The following is a 17,662-nucleotide window of genomic DNA, read 5'->3' as shown; positions in this document are numbered from 1 at the left end:
TTTAGTTATAGCACATTGCATTGCGTGGCACTCTTTACAGATTTTCATTTTATTGTATGTGGCAGTTTAGCATTTGGAAAGAGATTTTTACCTTTTTATAATTGCGCTGAAGTATATTGTGTTCACATTGATTTTACTTTCAATGATGTCCTCACAACTGTAGACTGGTAGAAAATAGACCACACTGACATATTTTCTGTGATTTTTTTTCACCTTGCCAGACTAATGTGGAAGCCAGTCTAATGTCATACAGTGGTGGTGTGATACAATGTGCATTCTCTTCAAGGAACCAAATCTCAATACAAAGACCCACACTGCAGTCCCGGTCCAGTATCAATTCTGATATGTACTATGTGCTAGTTTGCTATGGGTCTTCTGCTAATGGTGAGTATACTTTATAACACACAATTAATAATATAACACTTGACAATATAACATTATAACACCCAATTAAAGTGGTTGTAAAGGTAGAAGGTTTTACCTTCATGCATGAAGTTAAAAAACTTTCTCTGTGCAGCAGCCCCCCTAATACTCACCTAAGCCTCCTCTTGATCCAGCGATGTGCACTGGAGTCTCGGCTATCCTGGGACTCCCTCTTCTCAGGAGCCATTGGCACTCGCTGCTGTCAATTACTGCCAGTAAGCCAATAAGGAGGGAGAGGGGGTGGGACTGAGCCACGGCCTAGTGTGTGAATGGACACCTAGCCTGCTTGGGTGCCCCCATAGCAAGCTGCTTGCTGTGGGGGAACTCAACAGGAGGGAGGGGCCAGGATTGCTGAAGAGGGACCCGAGAAAAGGAGGATTCGGGCTGCTCTGTGCAAGTTCACTACAGAGAGTAGGTAAGTATAAAATTTTGTTTTCTTTTAAAATAACAAACATGTGTCTTTACAATCACTTTAAGCCAAATTATTAAAACTTTGCACAGGATTCATCCACTGCAATTAACATTCCGTGGTATGCAGTAACATCTGTTCTTCAAAAGGAAACTGGGATTTTATTTTTAAATATGCCCCTACTGCCCCTACCCCTAAAATCAGGGGGTGACCACCTACCAGTCCGTATTCCTGGTGTGTTAAGCTGGTTAGTTTTAGAAAGGGTTAAGGTTTGGGTTTTTTTTTTTAGTTTTTTTTTAAGTGACAGTTAACTCATCTACTATAGCAGCGTTTTTCAACCACTGTGCCGCGGCACACTAGTGTGCCGTGAGATATTGTCTGGTGTGCCGTGGGAAAAATTGCAATTTCATCCGTAACATAGACCTTTTAATCCGGCCCGCGGAGCATGATACTGTCAGGATGATCTGTCCCCCTCGACGTATCTGCGCATGTGCCGGAGATCGCCGATCGGCTGCTAATGCCTGAAACTGGCACATGCGCAGATATGTCGAGGGGGACAGATCCTCATAGGAGACAGATTTTCATGCTACACCGGAACGGCGCGGGAAGACGGCGAGAGGAACGCGTGGAGCAAAGGTAAGTGAATTGACACAGGGGGGGCTTGGGGACTTAATATGGGGGATGAATTAATATGGGGAATGAATTACTATGGGGGATGAATTACTATAGGGGATGAATTACTATGGGGGATGAATTACTATATGGGGGATGAATTACTATATGGGGGATGAATTACTATGGGGGATGAATTACTATGGGGGATGAATTACTATATGGGGGATGAATTACTATGGGGGATGAATTACTATGGGGGCTGAATTACTATATGGGGGATTAATTACTATGGGGGATGAATTACTATATGGGGGATGAATTACTATGGGGGATGAATTACTATGGGGGGATGAATTACTATATGGGGGATTAATTACTATGGGGGATGAATTACTATGGGGGATGAATTACTATGGGGGATGAATTACTATATGGGGGATTAATTACTATGGGGGATGAATTACTATGGGGGATGAATTACTATATGGGGGATGAATTACTATGGGGGATGAATTACTATATGGGGGATTAATTACTATGCTTACTATGGGGGAATATTACTATACTTACTATGGATGACACATACACATCATTCATCTACTCTTGGTCCGGCCCCCGGGTCCAATTATAAAATACTTTATTATTTCATAATAAAGTAATTATAAAATAATTTCTTTGTGTTTGATTCCTATTCAAGAGAATTACTTGGAGCAAAGGTAAGTGAATTGACACAGGGGGGGCTTGGGGACTTAATATGGGGGATGAATTAATATGGGGAATGAATTACTATGGGGGATGAATTACTATGGGGGATGAATTACTATATGGGGGATTAATTACTATGGGGGATGAATTACTATATGGGGGATGAATTACTATGGGGGATGAATTACTATGGGGGGATGAATTACTATATGGGGGATTAATTACTATGGGGGATGAATTACTATGGGGGATGAATTACTATGGGGGATGAATTACTATATGGGGGATTAATTACTATGGGGGATGAATTACTATGGGGGATGAATTACTATATGGGGGATGAATTACTATGGGGGATGAATTACTATATGGGGGATTAATTACTATGCTTACTATGGGGGAATATTACTATACTTACTATGGATGACACATACACATCATTCATCTACTCTTGGTCCGGCCCCCGGGTCCAATTATAAAATACTTTATTATTTCATAATAAAGTAATTATAAAATAATTTCTTTGTGTTTGATTCCTATTCAAGAGAATTACTTTATATATAGTCAATATAGGCACAGAGGTAAATTTTTTTAACATTTTCTAATGGTGGTGTGCCTCGTGATTTTTTTCATGAAAAAAGTGTGCCTTTGCACAAAAAAGGTTGAAAAACACTGTACTATAGTACTGAAACTATGTGTAAATACAGTTTCAGCACCATGGAGAGCAACAGTAGATTCACATGCAGTCTTATTATTTTCAGATACTGTGCATGTGAGTTGCAGTGGCTATTTGCCAGGAGCTGCACTATCCTAATGAATTACTGTAAATTGTAATTATTCACCGGAAAAATTGGTCAGTAAATCTTTGATTAATATACCTTTTGGAATCTTAGTAAGGTCAAAAAGTAAACAATTCTGAACAAGAGCACATTCTATTGAGATTTCTCCTTCCCCAGTGGGCTTCATAGAGCAAAATGATGTCCTTGGCCACTAGGCAAATAAGTATTTGTTTTGTGTTTTCTTTTCTAACAATTTTGCATTGGGGGTTATTATTATTATTTCAGGTAGTTATATAGCGCTGTCAATTTACGCAGCACTTTTACATACACATATTGTACATTCACATCAGTCCTTAACCCTCAAGAGGTGTACAATCTAAGTTCCCTAACTCACATTAATACATACTATGGTCAATTTAGACAGGATCCAATTAACCTACCAACATGTCTTTGGAGTGTGGGAGGAAACTGGAGTACCTAGAGGAAACCCACACAGGCAGAACATGCAAACTTCAGGCAGGTTGTGCCATGGTTGGGATTTGAATCAATGACCCTAGTACTGCCAGGCAGAAGTGCTAACCATTTAGCCACTGGGCTGTGCTGGGTTGGGGGCTATCAGGTAGCCATTATTTTTTTTTTGTGAAAGGATTACTTTATATTATTTAAAAGAAAAAGCATCAGCATGCTCTAGGATCCTCCCACTCTGCTGTTGAGGGACTTTGCCTAGAACGAGTATATTCCAATGAAAGTGTGAACGATGAGCATGCCCAAAGTCTATAAATGGTCAAGGAGAAAAAATATTATTAAACTTAATACAAAGTCAGTAGATAAAGCCAATGCATTTTACAGGCTCACAAATCCCCCTTCTTTGGGGCTTATGCTAATGGTGATAGGAGGAAATACTGGATATTAGGAACAAAGATCATGGATTATAACAACAGTGTGAGTGTCAGATTGACAGCCTGTCAGTCTGGCACCCACACTGTCATTATAAACCAGGACTATTGTAATCATCCATGATCATTATAATCCATGAAGTGTGTTGGATGTAGCTGCTAAAATAAATAAATATATAAACTGGATCATTAATAGACTCGTGGCTCTCTCATCCTTTACATGTTCGTTGGATTGTTCCGAGGACCTATAGGGGCTGATTTACTAAAACTAGAGAGTAAAAAATCTACTGCAGCTGTCCATGGCAGCCAATCAGCTTTTAATTCCAGCTTGTTCAATTAAACTCTGAAAAAAAAAATGGAAGCTGACTGGTTTCTATGCAGAGTTGCACCAGATTTTGTATTCTCCAGTTTTAGTGAATCGTCCTCGTAGGGCTACCCCATTTATCATTGCCCTGCCTCTCAAGACTATTGATTGAACCAGATTTCCCTTATCTTTGGATCCAGTGCTTCTTCAACACCTATTTTATACAATATGGGGCAAGGTTAACAGTACAAATATTGCCTCTAACAACCTAAACAAGGGGCATTTACATGGTTAGGACTAAAAAGAGAAAAATTTGTAGCGGTAGCTAGGTTTTTTGTGAGGACTTCTGTTGGGAGTGTATACCATTGCTCTTAAAATGGATGTCTCTTGGCCTTTCTCACTACAAAAAATGTTGTAAATTTAAAATGATGCAGAGTATGTCTAGATCGCCCAAACCTTTCTCTGTCACTAGCTTTTTTTGTTAATATTGTTTGTTGGGTTTGTTTTATTGCCCTTTTAAAAGCATTGTGATGATAGTTCATAGGATATGTTCCTAAAATCTTTGAAATAAATTCTAGCTGTCATCTTCAACTTCACTCCCTTAAATACTTCTCTCTGGCCCTCTGAAGGGCAATTGAATAGGATACCCTTTAATATAGAGCAGGGTGATGGCTACCGCAATGCAATAAACTGCTGCTAAAAGTGGACATACCACAGATTTATGCATGTAGATTGATATGGATAAATAGTTTTTAAATATTTTAAGAGCAAGAAAAAAAAAAACATTGTGCTCACTAGGAAAATAATTGCCTTCTTCATAGTGATACAAGTTTGGAAAAAAAAAATTCCCAGTTGCTTGCCAGAGTAGAAAAACATCCTCTATATCCTGTATCTGTACAAAATTAATTTATATTTGGTATGCTATCCCACTGCTTCAGTAGAGACCACTGTATCCTCACAACTCTCCAAGAAAAAGGGCACAAATGGCTGTGCTATGTGCTTAGTGGTAAATAGTGTCAGTTATGTTCAATAATGATTATCAAAAGATCCAAACAAAATTGTTTACTGGTCCTTGGAAAGTTGCATTTGCTTGGATGCTGAAGATGTTAATGATATTACTATAAAGTGACTTGTTAAAACAAAATGCAATAGATAATATTTTGTAAATGACTTTAATTGTTTTTAATGAATTACAAAGCCTGCATTTACAATTGTGGTAATTGTAAGGCATTTTAATACATAGCCACAGGAAAAGAAGTACTACAGACTTGCTCAGTTTCTAACTGCAGTTTCAGAGGCGTAGTAAATAAGCAATTTACAATGGACCATAGAAATGGTAATTCAAAATTATTATAGAAATGGTAATTTTAAATTATTATAGAAATGGTAATTAGAAATTATTATAGATAACACCAATCTGCAATGTATGGATTACTATAACTTGGTTTACTTCCTGAATCTCTGCTTCCTGTAGGTGGGTAGCAGAAAAGATAGGGAGTGGAACAGAAAATGGAATCACATGTGATGTACACTGATGTCACATATTCTAAACCTTCTGCGCACAATCCAAAAGAGAGTTTTGGTTAACTGCTTTAACCTCCCTAGCGGTATGATTATTTCAGATTTTTGGTGCTGAAAGCGGTACCATTTTTTTGCATGGAAATATGTATTTTTTTTATTGTAGGCTGTAATTTTTAGGAAAAACTCACTGAAATCTGTCCGAACAAGAGTCTAGTAAACATCCCGGGTATGATAAAATTTGAAACACAAAATCATAAATTATAATTTAATAAATAATCATAAAAATAATATAAAAATAATAAAAAATTTAATTCAATAATATAATCAAACCAAAAACACTGAAATGTGAAATATAGCGCCAAGTTCGCACATTGCTGAGCTCAGTCGCAAAATCGTTTTCAGTGTCTGATGACGAATTTCCCCCACGAATCATTATCACTCAATTCTGCAAGTGGTTCTGATTTACTATCGCTGTTCTCTAGCTGATCTAAACCGCTTTTGACCTAAAGGGACACTTTTTGGATGCCATGGACGTTTCTCAGTTTCCAGGCAGAAAGAACAGACAAAATGCAGGCAGGGCACAGGACAAAGCACTAGGGACAATATGTATGTAAAATTGGTTGAGACAGCAATGTTTTACTATGTAAAATGTTAAAAAAAAATTACATTTTTTAAAATTTTTAAATTTCCCGCCGCCGGCGGCGCCCGTACGTCCCGACGTCACAGGGACAGGACACAGAAGCCGGATGCCGGCATCGGCCGGAGGAGATGGCCGGGGACGCTGCAGGGGACACATCGTGGGAGCGCAGGGTAAGCTAAGTGAAGAACACTTGCCGGAGCAGTGCCGCAGGGTAAGCCCGAGTGTAGCTCGGGGTTACCGCTTTTGGTACTGAAATGTTACCCCGAGCTACACTCGGAAATACCGCCAAGGAGGTTAACACCACTCCATAGCAGAAATACTGCTACACGCGGGCAGCGGTGCACAAAATCACGTATATATACGTGATTTCGCATTACCCGGTAGAGGGCACACATGTGCCCTACCTGCGCCACCATTCATAGCCTTAGCTGTCTAGCACCGGGTCCTGGCCGGTGATTACTCGCAGGTGCCCGGTGTAGACGAGCCTCTCCGATGATGTGCTTACAGTGAAGCACACACACAGCCCCATAGTAAAATGGCACACAGCACACAATTAACCCTTTGATCACCCCACATGTTAACCCCATCCTGCCCAGTGCCATTAGTACAGTGTCAGTGCTTTTTATTAGCATTGATCACTGTATTGGTGTCACTGGAGATGTCAATGACACCAAGGCAGTTCTCCCCAGTGCCCACCACAGTCCTGCAGTCCCGCTATAAGTCGCTGATTGCCGCCATTACTAGTAAAAAAAACAAATCCCAGTATATATGCAGCCATTTGTAAATGCTATAACTTTCGCGTAAACCAATTAATTTACACGTAATGGTATTCTTTTAGCAAAGACGTGTTGCAGAATACATTTTGGCCTAAATTTATTCTGAAATTAGATTTTTTAAATTTTTTTACCAGACATGTTTAATAGCAAAAAAATATTTTTTTTTCTCAAAATTGTTGGTCTTTTTTTTTAATAGCAGAAAAAAAAACGCACAATCAAATACCACCAAAAGAAAGCTCTATTTGTGGGGGAAAAAAGGACATACATTTAATTTGGGTGCATAACTGCACAATTGTCAGTTAAAGTAACGCAGCACCATAACTGGCCTGGTCAGGAAGGAGGATAAATCCTCTGGAGGGCAAGTGGTTAAAGACACTTTAACTCTAGGCATTTTTACATTGCAAGGGCAAGGGGTTTTGTATAGCAGAAGGCGTTTAAAATAAAAAAAATGATCTCTGGCTGCAATACTGACCTTCTGTCTAGCACTATCTCCTGCAATAAATCCGTTCTGTCACTAGATGCCCCCAGACTACCAAACTGAATGCCCAGCATCATTCAAACCAGAACATTGAGAACATATGAATGCAGGGCATCATGGCCCCAAACCCTGAAGAGGGATCACCATTGTGTTCTGCATTTACTGTGTAAAGAGGCAGAGAGCAGTGCTGATGTTATCACTTCAGCACGGCTTTCTGCCTCATTAGCAACAGCCTACCACTGGGAGAAGAACCCGTGACTCAGGTGACAAGCATTAGGACATCTGATAAAGATGAGTATATTTAAAAAAGAAGACATGTAAATAAAAATTACAGTAGTAGGGCCTCCAAGGCAAAGGGGAGGCAGTGGGGAGGAGGAAGAGTGAGGAGTTGAGCTTTAATTATTTAGCATATTTGTATTGTTAGCCATGAATGTCTAATTTTAACAAAATGTGTCTAATCTTTCCTATATTTTTCTAGGAATGATTCAATATCATGGACCCAGCGTATTCACCAGTGACAGCAAATTAAATCTATCTGTAGTTTCCAATGCCACACATGTACAACATGGACCTAGTGCAATGATTAAGGCACATGGTTTGTAATAATGTTATTATCTTATTTCTCATGTCCTCTTTCCCATGAGTTATACTGCTTTTATATTTTTGTAAGACAATTACAAGTGTGAAGTAAACATTTAAAGCACACTCTGCAGTAAAACACAAGGTCCATTTATATTGTAAGAGCTCCCACCCCCTTTAAAAATCGCATAATGCTAGTAGTTCCAAAATATACTGATTTATACTTATCTCCCCTCATTTTATGCCCATGGTGCCTAGGTGAGGATAACATTACATTCCTTTCAGCTAGATCCTGGAGAATACAGAACAGCAAAAACATCTTGCTTTTGCAATGGACTGGATTATTTTTGAGCAAGGCTTTGCTGGTTCTGCATTTTCAGGAGACAGTCTAGCAATTCCAAAAATGGGGGTATGGTAAGTATAAATATAAATTTTGTCTTTTATAGGTAAGTCATGGAACTACTAACATTAGGTTATTTTTAAAAGGAGGAGGGGGTCCACATATTACATGTAGCGCCATGTAGTGCAGGTAGTTTTTGTGTATAGTTAAAGGCTTGCTAGAAGCCTGGGTGTGAGTCAGCAAGGTTACTTAAGGTTAGGGCTGGAGTGCTGTACAGGAGGGCTGATCTGCATTTTTATGGGAATTTGACCAATCCCAGGCAGGAGGCCTGGCAGTAAGGACTTGGTAAGGACTGTGTGCTGATCTGTTAAGAGACAAGAGCCACTCCAGAGGGCGTAGAAAGTCCAGGATCAAATTCTTGCTTCTTGTACATAGAAAGTTTGTCCTCCAATTCTTTCAGTTCCATTGGGCATCCCACATACCCTTAGACCCCATCCACATTGTTTAACGCCTTCGTAAAAAACAATCTCATGGAGTGATCACTGACTTTGGATGCAAGAGTGAAAATGCATGTTTCCTGGTTGTGTAGGAAAATTGGGGGACCCAAAACTAGCGGCTCTCAAGAGGGTAGCACTACATATATGTGGACGTTGAACTGAACTTCAAAGTCTACTTTAATGCTAAATAATTCTCAGAAAGCTCTAATGAATAATTACCACAGTGTCTAGGCATCAAGCTATGTCAAGACCTTTTAACTCATGCAGGTTCCTGCTTTATTATTATTATTAATATTATTATTATTATTATTATTATTATTATTATTAAACAGTATTTATAAAGCGCCAATAGTTCGCTTAGAGCTGTACATTACATAGGGGAACAGAACATGTGACAGAACAACAACAATACAATGCAAAACATGAGGGGATCGAGGGCCCTGCTCTTTGGAGCTTACAATCTAGGAGGGAGGGGATGGTGGCACAGGAGGAGATAGCTGTGGGGGAAGGGGTGGTAGGAAGAGTGGAGGAGGTTGGCAAGTTAGCAGGGGGTGGGGGTAAGAATGAAGCCTTAGATAAAAGACACAAAAATCACTGATAGCTACTAAAAAAAGTATTCATACCCCTTGGAATACCCTTTGGAATTTTCCACATTTTGTCATGTTACCACCATAAATGTAAACATAATTTATTTGGGTGTTATGTGATAGTCCAACACCAAAGTGGCACATAATTGTTAAGCAGAAGGTAAAATATAAATGATTTTCACAATTTTTTACAAATAAATATCTGAAAAGTGTGGCGTGCATTTGTATTCAGCCCCCTTTACTTTGATACCCCTAACTAAAATCTAATGGAACCAATTGCCTTCAGAAGTCACTTACTTAGTAAATAGAGTCCACCTGTGTGTAATTTAATCTCAGTATAAATACAGCTGTTCTCAGCTGTTCTGTGAAGCCCTCAGAGGTTTGTTAGAGAATATTCGTGAATAAACAGCATCATGAAGGCCAAGGAACACACCAGACAGGTCAGGGATAAAATTGTGGAGAAGCTACAGAGATCCATTCCTCAGATGGGAGAATCTGTAAACAGGACAACTATTAGTCGTGCACTCCACAAATTTGGTCTTTATGGAAGAATGGCAAGAAGAAAGCCATTGTTGAAAGAAAGCCATAAGAAGCCCCATTTGTAGTTTGCGAGAAGCCATGTGGAGGACACAGCAAACGTGGAAGAAGGTGCTCTGGTCAAAGGAGTCAAAAATTTACCTTTTTATCCTAAAAGCAAAACACTATGTGTGGGGGAAAACTAACAATACACATCACCCTGAACACACCATTCTCACCATGAAGCATGGTGGCGGCAAGGACAGGGAAGCTGGTCAGAGTTGATAGGTAGGTGGATGGAGCCAAATACAGGGCAATCTTAGAAGAAAACCTGTTAGAGTCTGCAAAAGACTTATGACTGGGGCGGAGGTTCACCTTCTATCAGGACAACGACCCTAAACATACAGCCAGAGCTACAATGAAATGGTTTAGACCAAAGCATATTCATGTTTTTAGAAGGATCAAAGTCTAGGCCTAAATCCAATTGAGAATCTGTGGCAATACTTGAAAATTGCTGTTCACAGATGCTCTCCATCCAATCTGACAGAGCTTGAGCAATTTTGCAAAGAAGAATGGGCAAACATTTCACTCTCTAGTTGTGCAAAGCTGATAGAGACATCCTCAAAAAGACTTGCAGCTGTAATTGCAGCGAAAGGTGGTTCTACAAAGGATTGACTTGGGGGGCTGAATACAAATGCACACCACACTTTTCACAGATTAATTTGTAAAAAATGTTGAAAACCATTTATCATTTTTCTTCCACTTCACAACTATGTTGCACTTTGTGTGGTGGTCTATCACATAAAATCCCAATAAAATACATTTACTTTTTGGTTATAACATGACAAAATGTGGAAAATTTTAAGGGATATGAGTACTATTTCAAGGCATTGTATATAATGGAAGAAAACCTCGGTCTCCTTGTCTCAAGCTAAGCAAAAATCTTCCTGGATAATGGCTGGTGAAAACATAGCTAGCATATTGAATAATACTATCAAGTAATTTGAAAAGATCTGGGACCCTTGGGCCCAGTATATGCACATCTCTTTATGATCTTACTAGGCACTACAACTGGATGTTATTAGAGGCTTCTGGATCTTATATACAGTATCTGATCTTTTTTTGCTTCTCTTTTTCTTTTCTTCTTCATTTTACTTTTTCTATCTATTCCAAACCTATATGATGCTGTGCAGAGCATTTTGAATGTTAAAAATTGTTATCACTAGGATAATGGTGTTATTCTTTTGAATATTCAGTGACATATTGTTAGTTTAAAACTATGATTGTGTATTTACTTGCTATAAAGATGCCAATACATCTTCAGTCGATGTGTTATATTTTCCAGATGCTTACCTGGACGTTTGTCATTTTCTTACCCTTGACAGTATTTCTGAACCTCTTCAATAATAATATTGAACATAAAATGTTAGAATGAATAATTACAGAGTGAAAGCATTTGCTCAGTACATAACTATTAACTGCTAGCATTGGTTATAGGTGCTCTCATGCTCATTGCTTGGATGACCACAGGAAGTCTTGGAATGATCCTTGCCCGATATTTCAAAGTTGCAGCACAAAAACCGGTGTTTGGCAAAGCCCTTTGGTTCCAGGTAAACACAAGAGATCTATTTCAATTTTTTTTAATTGCAGGGTTATATTTAGAACAGGCATGTTAAACAAGTTGTGATTATTTCATAAAGGTTCTTTCCTAATTATTTGCGATTATGCAGGTGAGTTAAGGGTAGATCAGAGCATATTTGGTAGGATTTGACTGGCTGACAGCTGTTGGAATAAAGCTGGCATTAATGCAATAAGGGAGGCACTTCTCTGAGTGAGATCTTCAGCTTTTGACATTACTAGGCATCTGTCTCTGCATTAAAACCTCCCCTTCTGTGCATGCTCCAGCATCCAAAACTTCACTGAAACCTGCAGAGAGGAATGGCTATGATCATCACCTGGTACTGAACAGGCTCTGCAGCACAGTAGGGACACTTAGATGTTACCATGAGGATAGGGGCCAAGCAGGCATCCCCATCTTCTTGGTATATTCTTCTCCAGAATCATTGACAGTGTCAGATTGGGGCTTAAAAAAAACAAAGAAAGCAAGAAAAAGGAATTATAAAGACAAAAATGACAAATATTTAGGTATATCAAGTAATGTGCACACCGTATATTTAAAAAAACAAAACAAAACGTTTTTTGATAGTTGCCTATTACGATCACTATAGTAAAACACACTATAAAGGGCATATTCATAAAGCAATTAATGTGATATTCCACAGGTAGTTAATAGTTTGCTGTAATTTAAAATACAAGCGGTCAAAAGTTGTCATATTCATTGCTTTATAAATATGCCCACATTGGCCTAGTTTACATTTGTGTCTGGAAGGCAGTAAAAACATTAGAATAAGCCATGTTTTTACCTCTGCCCAAACTGTTCCCCCTTAAACTTCAAAGGTAGTGGATATGAGTGCTGCAGCTGCAATGCTTTGAATCACAAAAAAAAAATTATTGTTGCTTTCAGGGGGCAGTACTGACCGCCTAACGTGACTCAGTTCATTTGAATGAGGCTGAAGCACAGTGGTGTGGGTTAAAACCAGCAGTGAGGAGGCAACATAATGCCTCCTCACCACAACATATTGCCTGTTATACACCCTCCGAAGAGTGATTCACCATGTAAATAAGCTCTATGTGATAATTATACAATAACTATCATACTATGTGATATCTGTGTTCTTAGATGTTACCACAATAGCAAAGCACCAAGATGCTTTGTAGAAACTAGACGAAAATGTATTGTGTGGGTAAACTTTAGAAGCCAGGACAAATCTAAAGCTTGTCCTCTGGGAAGAGAAACATTAATGTATGTATATAAATATATTTGTGCGTTTGTGTGATTTATGTACAGTATGTGTATACACTGCATGTCCGTTCACAACACTGCCCCTGACTACCTCACCAATCTGATCACCAGGTACCACCCTACCCGTACCCTTCGCTCCTCACAGGACCTCCTTCTATCCTGCTCCCTGGTCTCCTCCTCCCATGCACGACTGCAGGACTTCTCCAGGTCCTCCCCCATCCTCTGGAACTCACTGCCCCAATCCATCAGACTGTCGCCTTCTCTATTCACATTCAGGCGCTCCCTCAAAACCCATCTCTTCAGGGAAGCCTACCCCACCCTCACCTAACGGCCATCCTCCCTCATTCCTCCTACCACTTCATCCCCCCCAGCCACTTCCTACTGTACCTTTACCCCCTCCCTCCTAGATTGTAAGCTCGTAAGAGTAGGGCCCTCTTACCCCTCGTACGCTGTCTGTCTTTGTTGTACTGTGCCATGTATTGTCCCCCCCTATTGTACAGCGCTGAGCAAACCCTTTGGCGCTATATAAACTCGTAGTAATAATAATAATAATAATAATTTACAATATATATATATATATATATATATATATATACACACACACACACACACATAGATACACTCTCCGGCCACTTTATTAAGTACAGCTTGCTAGTGTCGAGAACATATCCCCCATACCATTACACTACCAGCCTAATACAAGGCAGGATGGATCAATGCCTTCATGTTGTTTACTCCAAATTCTGACCCTACCATCTGAAGGTCGCAGCAACCAGTCTGCCCATTCTCCTCTGACATCAACAAGGCATTTTCATCCATGCAACTGCTGCTCACTAGATATTTTCTCTTTTTTGGACCATTCTCTGTAAAACCTAGAGATGGTTGTGCGTGAAAATCCCAGTAGATCAGCAGTTTTTAAAATACTAGACCAACCCGTCTGGCACCAACAATCATGCCACATTCAAAGTCACTTAAATCCCCTTTCTTCCCCATTCTGGTGCTCGGTTTGAACTTCAGCAAGTTGTCTTCACCACGTCTAGATGCCTAAATACATTGAGTTGCTGCCATGTGATCGGCTGATTAGCAATTTGTGTTACCAAGCAGTTGAACCGGTGCACCTAATAAAGTGGCCGGTGTGTGTGTGTGTATATATATATATATATATATATATATATATCTTTTTTTTTTTTTTTGCAGGGTCATCAGGCTCTCATGGTTTTGACAGTGGCTGCGACAATAGTTGCCTTTATCCTGTCATTTGTGCAAGAAAAAGGATGGGCCTATGTAAGTGCAAAATGTACAAATGTGCTTGCTCTCTTTCAATGGAATTTTTTTAGTCTGTTCAGACAAAATGAAAACAATTGTAAGCCAACACTTTTTAGGTTTTGGACAGAAAGAAAGAGAATAGTAACCCCTGTCAGATTTTTGCTGATGTGTATTAGTGAGGAAAATACACCTTATTTCCTTCAGTGTCCTCCACCTCCATTTTCTCTCCAACGGAGGTTCAAACAGGAATAAAACACCCTTTTTAGTATTGTGAGGAGCGGTTAGAACCCATATCAGATTTTCATAGTTGTTTGTATCTCCGCAAGGAAGATTTCTTCTCACTTCCTGGAAACCAGCAAAATGTAACATACCGGTAAGCAGAAATACTTGAAACAGGTTCTAACCTTTCCTCACTCTATCCACACCCAAAATAATATTTGGGCTGTAGAGGGGCTTTAATCAGGAATAGAAACTGTTTGCCCGATAAACAGTCATTAGTGGGAGAATATACAAATCAGTATAAACTATATAGCCAAACGTTTTTGGACACATGACCACCGCACCTACATATGGCCAAAAGCATGTGGACAGTAGGGATAAGGTTCAGGTTGTCTTCTACAATATGATCATAGTAAATCCTGTGTGTTTGAAGTTGCGATCTCAAAGATTTTATGGTGACATTTGCTGGACCTTATTATTTGTAACCAGAATGCACTACCATGCCTTTAGACTTAGGTCAGCTGGCTTAGAAGGGCCAATAGTAAGACATCTCCCGAGTATGTCATTTAAACAATTGGTGTTTTCCATTTCACCCTCAAAGTCTCATTAAAAGGACCCTCTTATTGTATCTTATACAATATAGTAAGAGATCAAAATATGCATGCACCAAAAATCTCCTATAGTTTCCTCTATGAATCGAGATCTTCTGAAGCAAATTCGCAAGCACAACAGTTGTATGAGATCAGTGAAGGAACTGAAATACCTAAATACATCTTAAAGCGGAGTTCCACTCACTCTGTAAAAAAAATAAAAGTCAGCAGCTACAAAAACTGTAGCCGCTGACTTTTAAAAAACAGCCACTCACCTATCCCACGATCCTGCGGTGCCCCCACTGCGGCCCGTTTCACCGGCCGTCCTGTATTCCAGGCGCCGGCATCTTTAGTGTGGGCACCTGGCTGTGACAGCTTGTAGCTTCACAGCAAGTGGCGCTGCGCTTCCTGCATGGCCCCTTCATCCTCTGGGACCTGTCACGTGTCCCACAAGACTACCGGGAGGGAGGGTAAGAGGACAACTTCCGCTTCTGATCACCTAGGCGATCACAGTGGAAGTGGGAATGGATACCTGTCAATTTCGGGTACCCCCTTCCGCTCCCCAAAGGTGCCAATCCTTAATGGCGAGTGGGGGGACCAATCTTTAAAGCGGAAATTCCCCTTTTGGGTGGAACTCCGCTTTAACAATACACTGCATCTGAGCACCACAAAGCAAAAATGCTATTTAATTCATGTTTAATATTCAAAGCAAACTCCCCCATTCATCCATGTCTCCATGCTTAATTTTGATGAGAAATCACTTTGAAAAACATCCCATAGCATTTTTGCTTGTGGCCATCTTGAGTAAGGGCAGATGATTAATGTAGCAATTACTTCCTAGAATCGATCTACCCTTAGTTCAGGCATACAAGCAGGAGGTTGTGCTTAGCTGAGAAAACCCCTCTTCCCCTCCTGAAAACTCCTTGGATGTATGACATAATTTGCCTAGTCAAGATTGTAACTTAAGAAACATAAAAAAAAGAAGTTTAAAGCAGGCAAATGTGATATTCCCTCCTATTTATTTACTAATGCTAACAGCATAATGATTAAAAATAGTCAATGTTGATTATGAGAGTGAAGTTCCACTTAAAGATATTGACTTAAACTATACCTAATAACAATTTTCCAATTACTAAAAATACAAATTCCCTTTTCTTGGCAAGACAAATATTTTTCCTGTTATTCTTTATAACTTTCCGGACAACCTTTCCATCTGATTGGCAACAGCAACTGTTTTCAGTTATCAATATATTTTTTAAACTATTTAAAGTGGTTTTAAAGGCTGAAGGTCTTTTACCTTCATGTAATCTATGCATGAAGGTAAAAATCTTCTGTGTGCTGCTCCCCCCACAGACCCCTTAATACTCACCTGAGCCCCCTCTTGAGCCAAAGATCCAGAAATGTGCAAGGGATCCTTGGCTGCCCCTGGTCTCTCTGTCTCTTCATTGAAAGCTAGTAAGCCAATGAGGAGAGAATGGGGACTGGGCTGAGCTTATGGATGCATAGAGCAGGACGCAGGAGCGAGCATGCACCAGTGTCCCCATAGCAAATGACTTGCTACTGAGGGGCACTGGTCAAGGGGGAGGAGCCAGGAGCACCTGCAGGGGACTCGAAAAGAAGAGAATTGGGGCTGCTCTGTGCAACATCACTACACAGAACAGGTAAGTATGACGTTTGTTATATTTTTTTAAATAAAAAAACCCCTTTAGAATCACTTTAACCCCTTGAAGCTGAGCGCACACAAATATGCGGCCTCTCGGTGTGTGGGCCTTGACGCCAAGCAGCCACATATTTGCGTGCCATTAGAAAACGCGTATGCGCTGAGAACGTGCGCTCCCAGAACATATGTCCGTGACTCACGGAAAGGTCCCGATCTCCCCTTGCGATCGGATCCTTTTCCGATCATGTGACCACCGTGACGGCGAATCACGGTGGTCACATGACCCTAAAACCCCGCCCACCTCCCGGCTTCTGAAACTCTTAAAGGGCCGGGAGGCTCTGGCGCAAAGTGGTTAATATTTAGTGGTAACAAATTTATAAACTTCATTTCTGGAAATAAAGACAAAACTGCTCCACATAGCATAAGCACTATCTTCACCACAGAAGCATACAGTAGTTGTTTTTTTCTGATTTCTTTTTTGGTGATCTATTTTTATATACTGGTTTCTTATTTCCTTTAATTTAGGGTGCCAACACGCATGCCATTATTGGGTGTATTGTGATGAGCCTGGCATTGGTCCAACCATTTGCTGCTCTTATCCGACCATCGCCTCAAAGCAGCAAGTGAGTTATCTTCACATTTATCCAAAAAAAATTTAGTCCAGTGTATGCCATTAATAAAATTATGAAATGCATATTAAAGCTCAACTTTAGACAAAAGTTATTTATTTATTTTAATAAATGGGGTAGGGTAATAACTTATGTCAGGATTAAGTGCCATCTACTGTATATTCCCATTTAGATTTTTTTTCTGTTAGATTTCGAATGTTGTGTTTGTTAAGGTGAAGGGATATCTATTCTTATTCTGTTTAACATCCATCATATAGACAGGAGGTAAGGGAAGACTCTGGGGAAAAAAAGAACAATATCCTGACAGAGCTTATAAACAGGGGTAGGCACTCCAGCTGTGGTAAAACCACAAATTCTATAATGCCTCTGC

The 17,662-nt window shown here is 39.8% G+C and overlaps 1 protein-coding gene across 1 annotated transcript in view; it reads left to right on the top strand.

Moving 5' to 3' along the window:
- Positions 1–17,662, top strand: part of LOC149467547 (ferric reductase 1-like) — a 59,822-nt gene that overhangs the window by 30,071 nt on the left and 12,089 nt on the right. The window contains exons 7-11 of the mRNA XM_089671506.1: positions 222–384; positions 8,025–8,141; positions 11,563–11,675; positions 14,126–14,212; positions 17,189–17,286. Of these exons, the coding sequence (XP_089527632.1) occupies positions 222–384; positions 8,025–8,141; positions 11,563–11,675; positions 14,126–14,212; positions 17,189–17,286 (578 nt within the window). The remainder of the gene's footprint in view (positions 1–221; positions 385–8,024; positions 8,142–11,562; positions 11,676–14,125; positions 14,213–17,188; positions 17,287–17,662) is intronic.

The sequence above is a fragment of the Staurois parvus genome, unplaced genomic scaffold (genome assembly GCF_062004578.1).
Source record: "Staurois parvus isolate SC_StPar_1 unplaced genomic scaffold, SC_StPar_1.0 ptg000106l, whole genome shotgun sequence".
Lineage (NCBI taxonomy): Eukaryota > Metazoa > Chordata > Amphibia > Anura > Ranidae > Staurois > Staurois parvus.
Note: the sequence above shows the minus strand (reverse complement) of the source record. Positions and strands in the feature narration are given on the sequence as shown.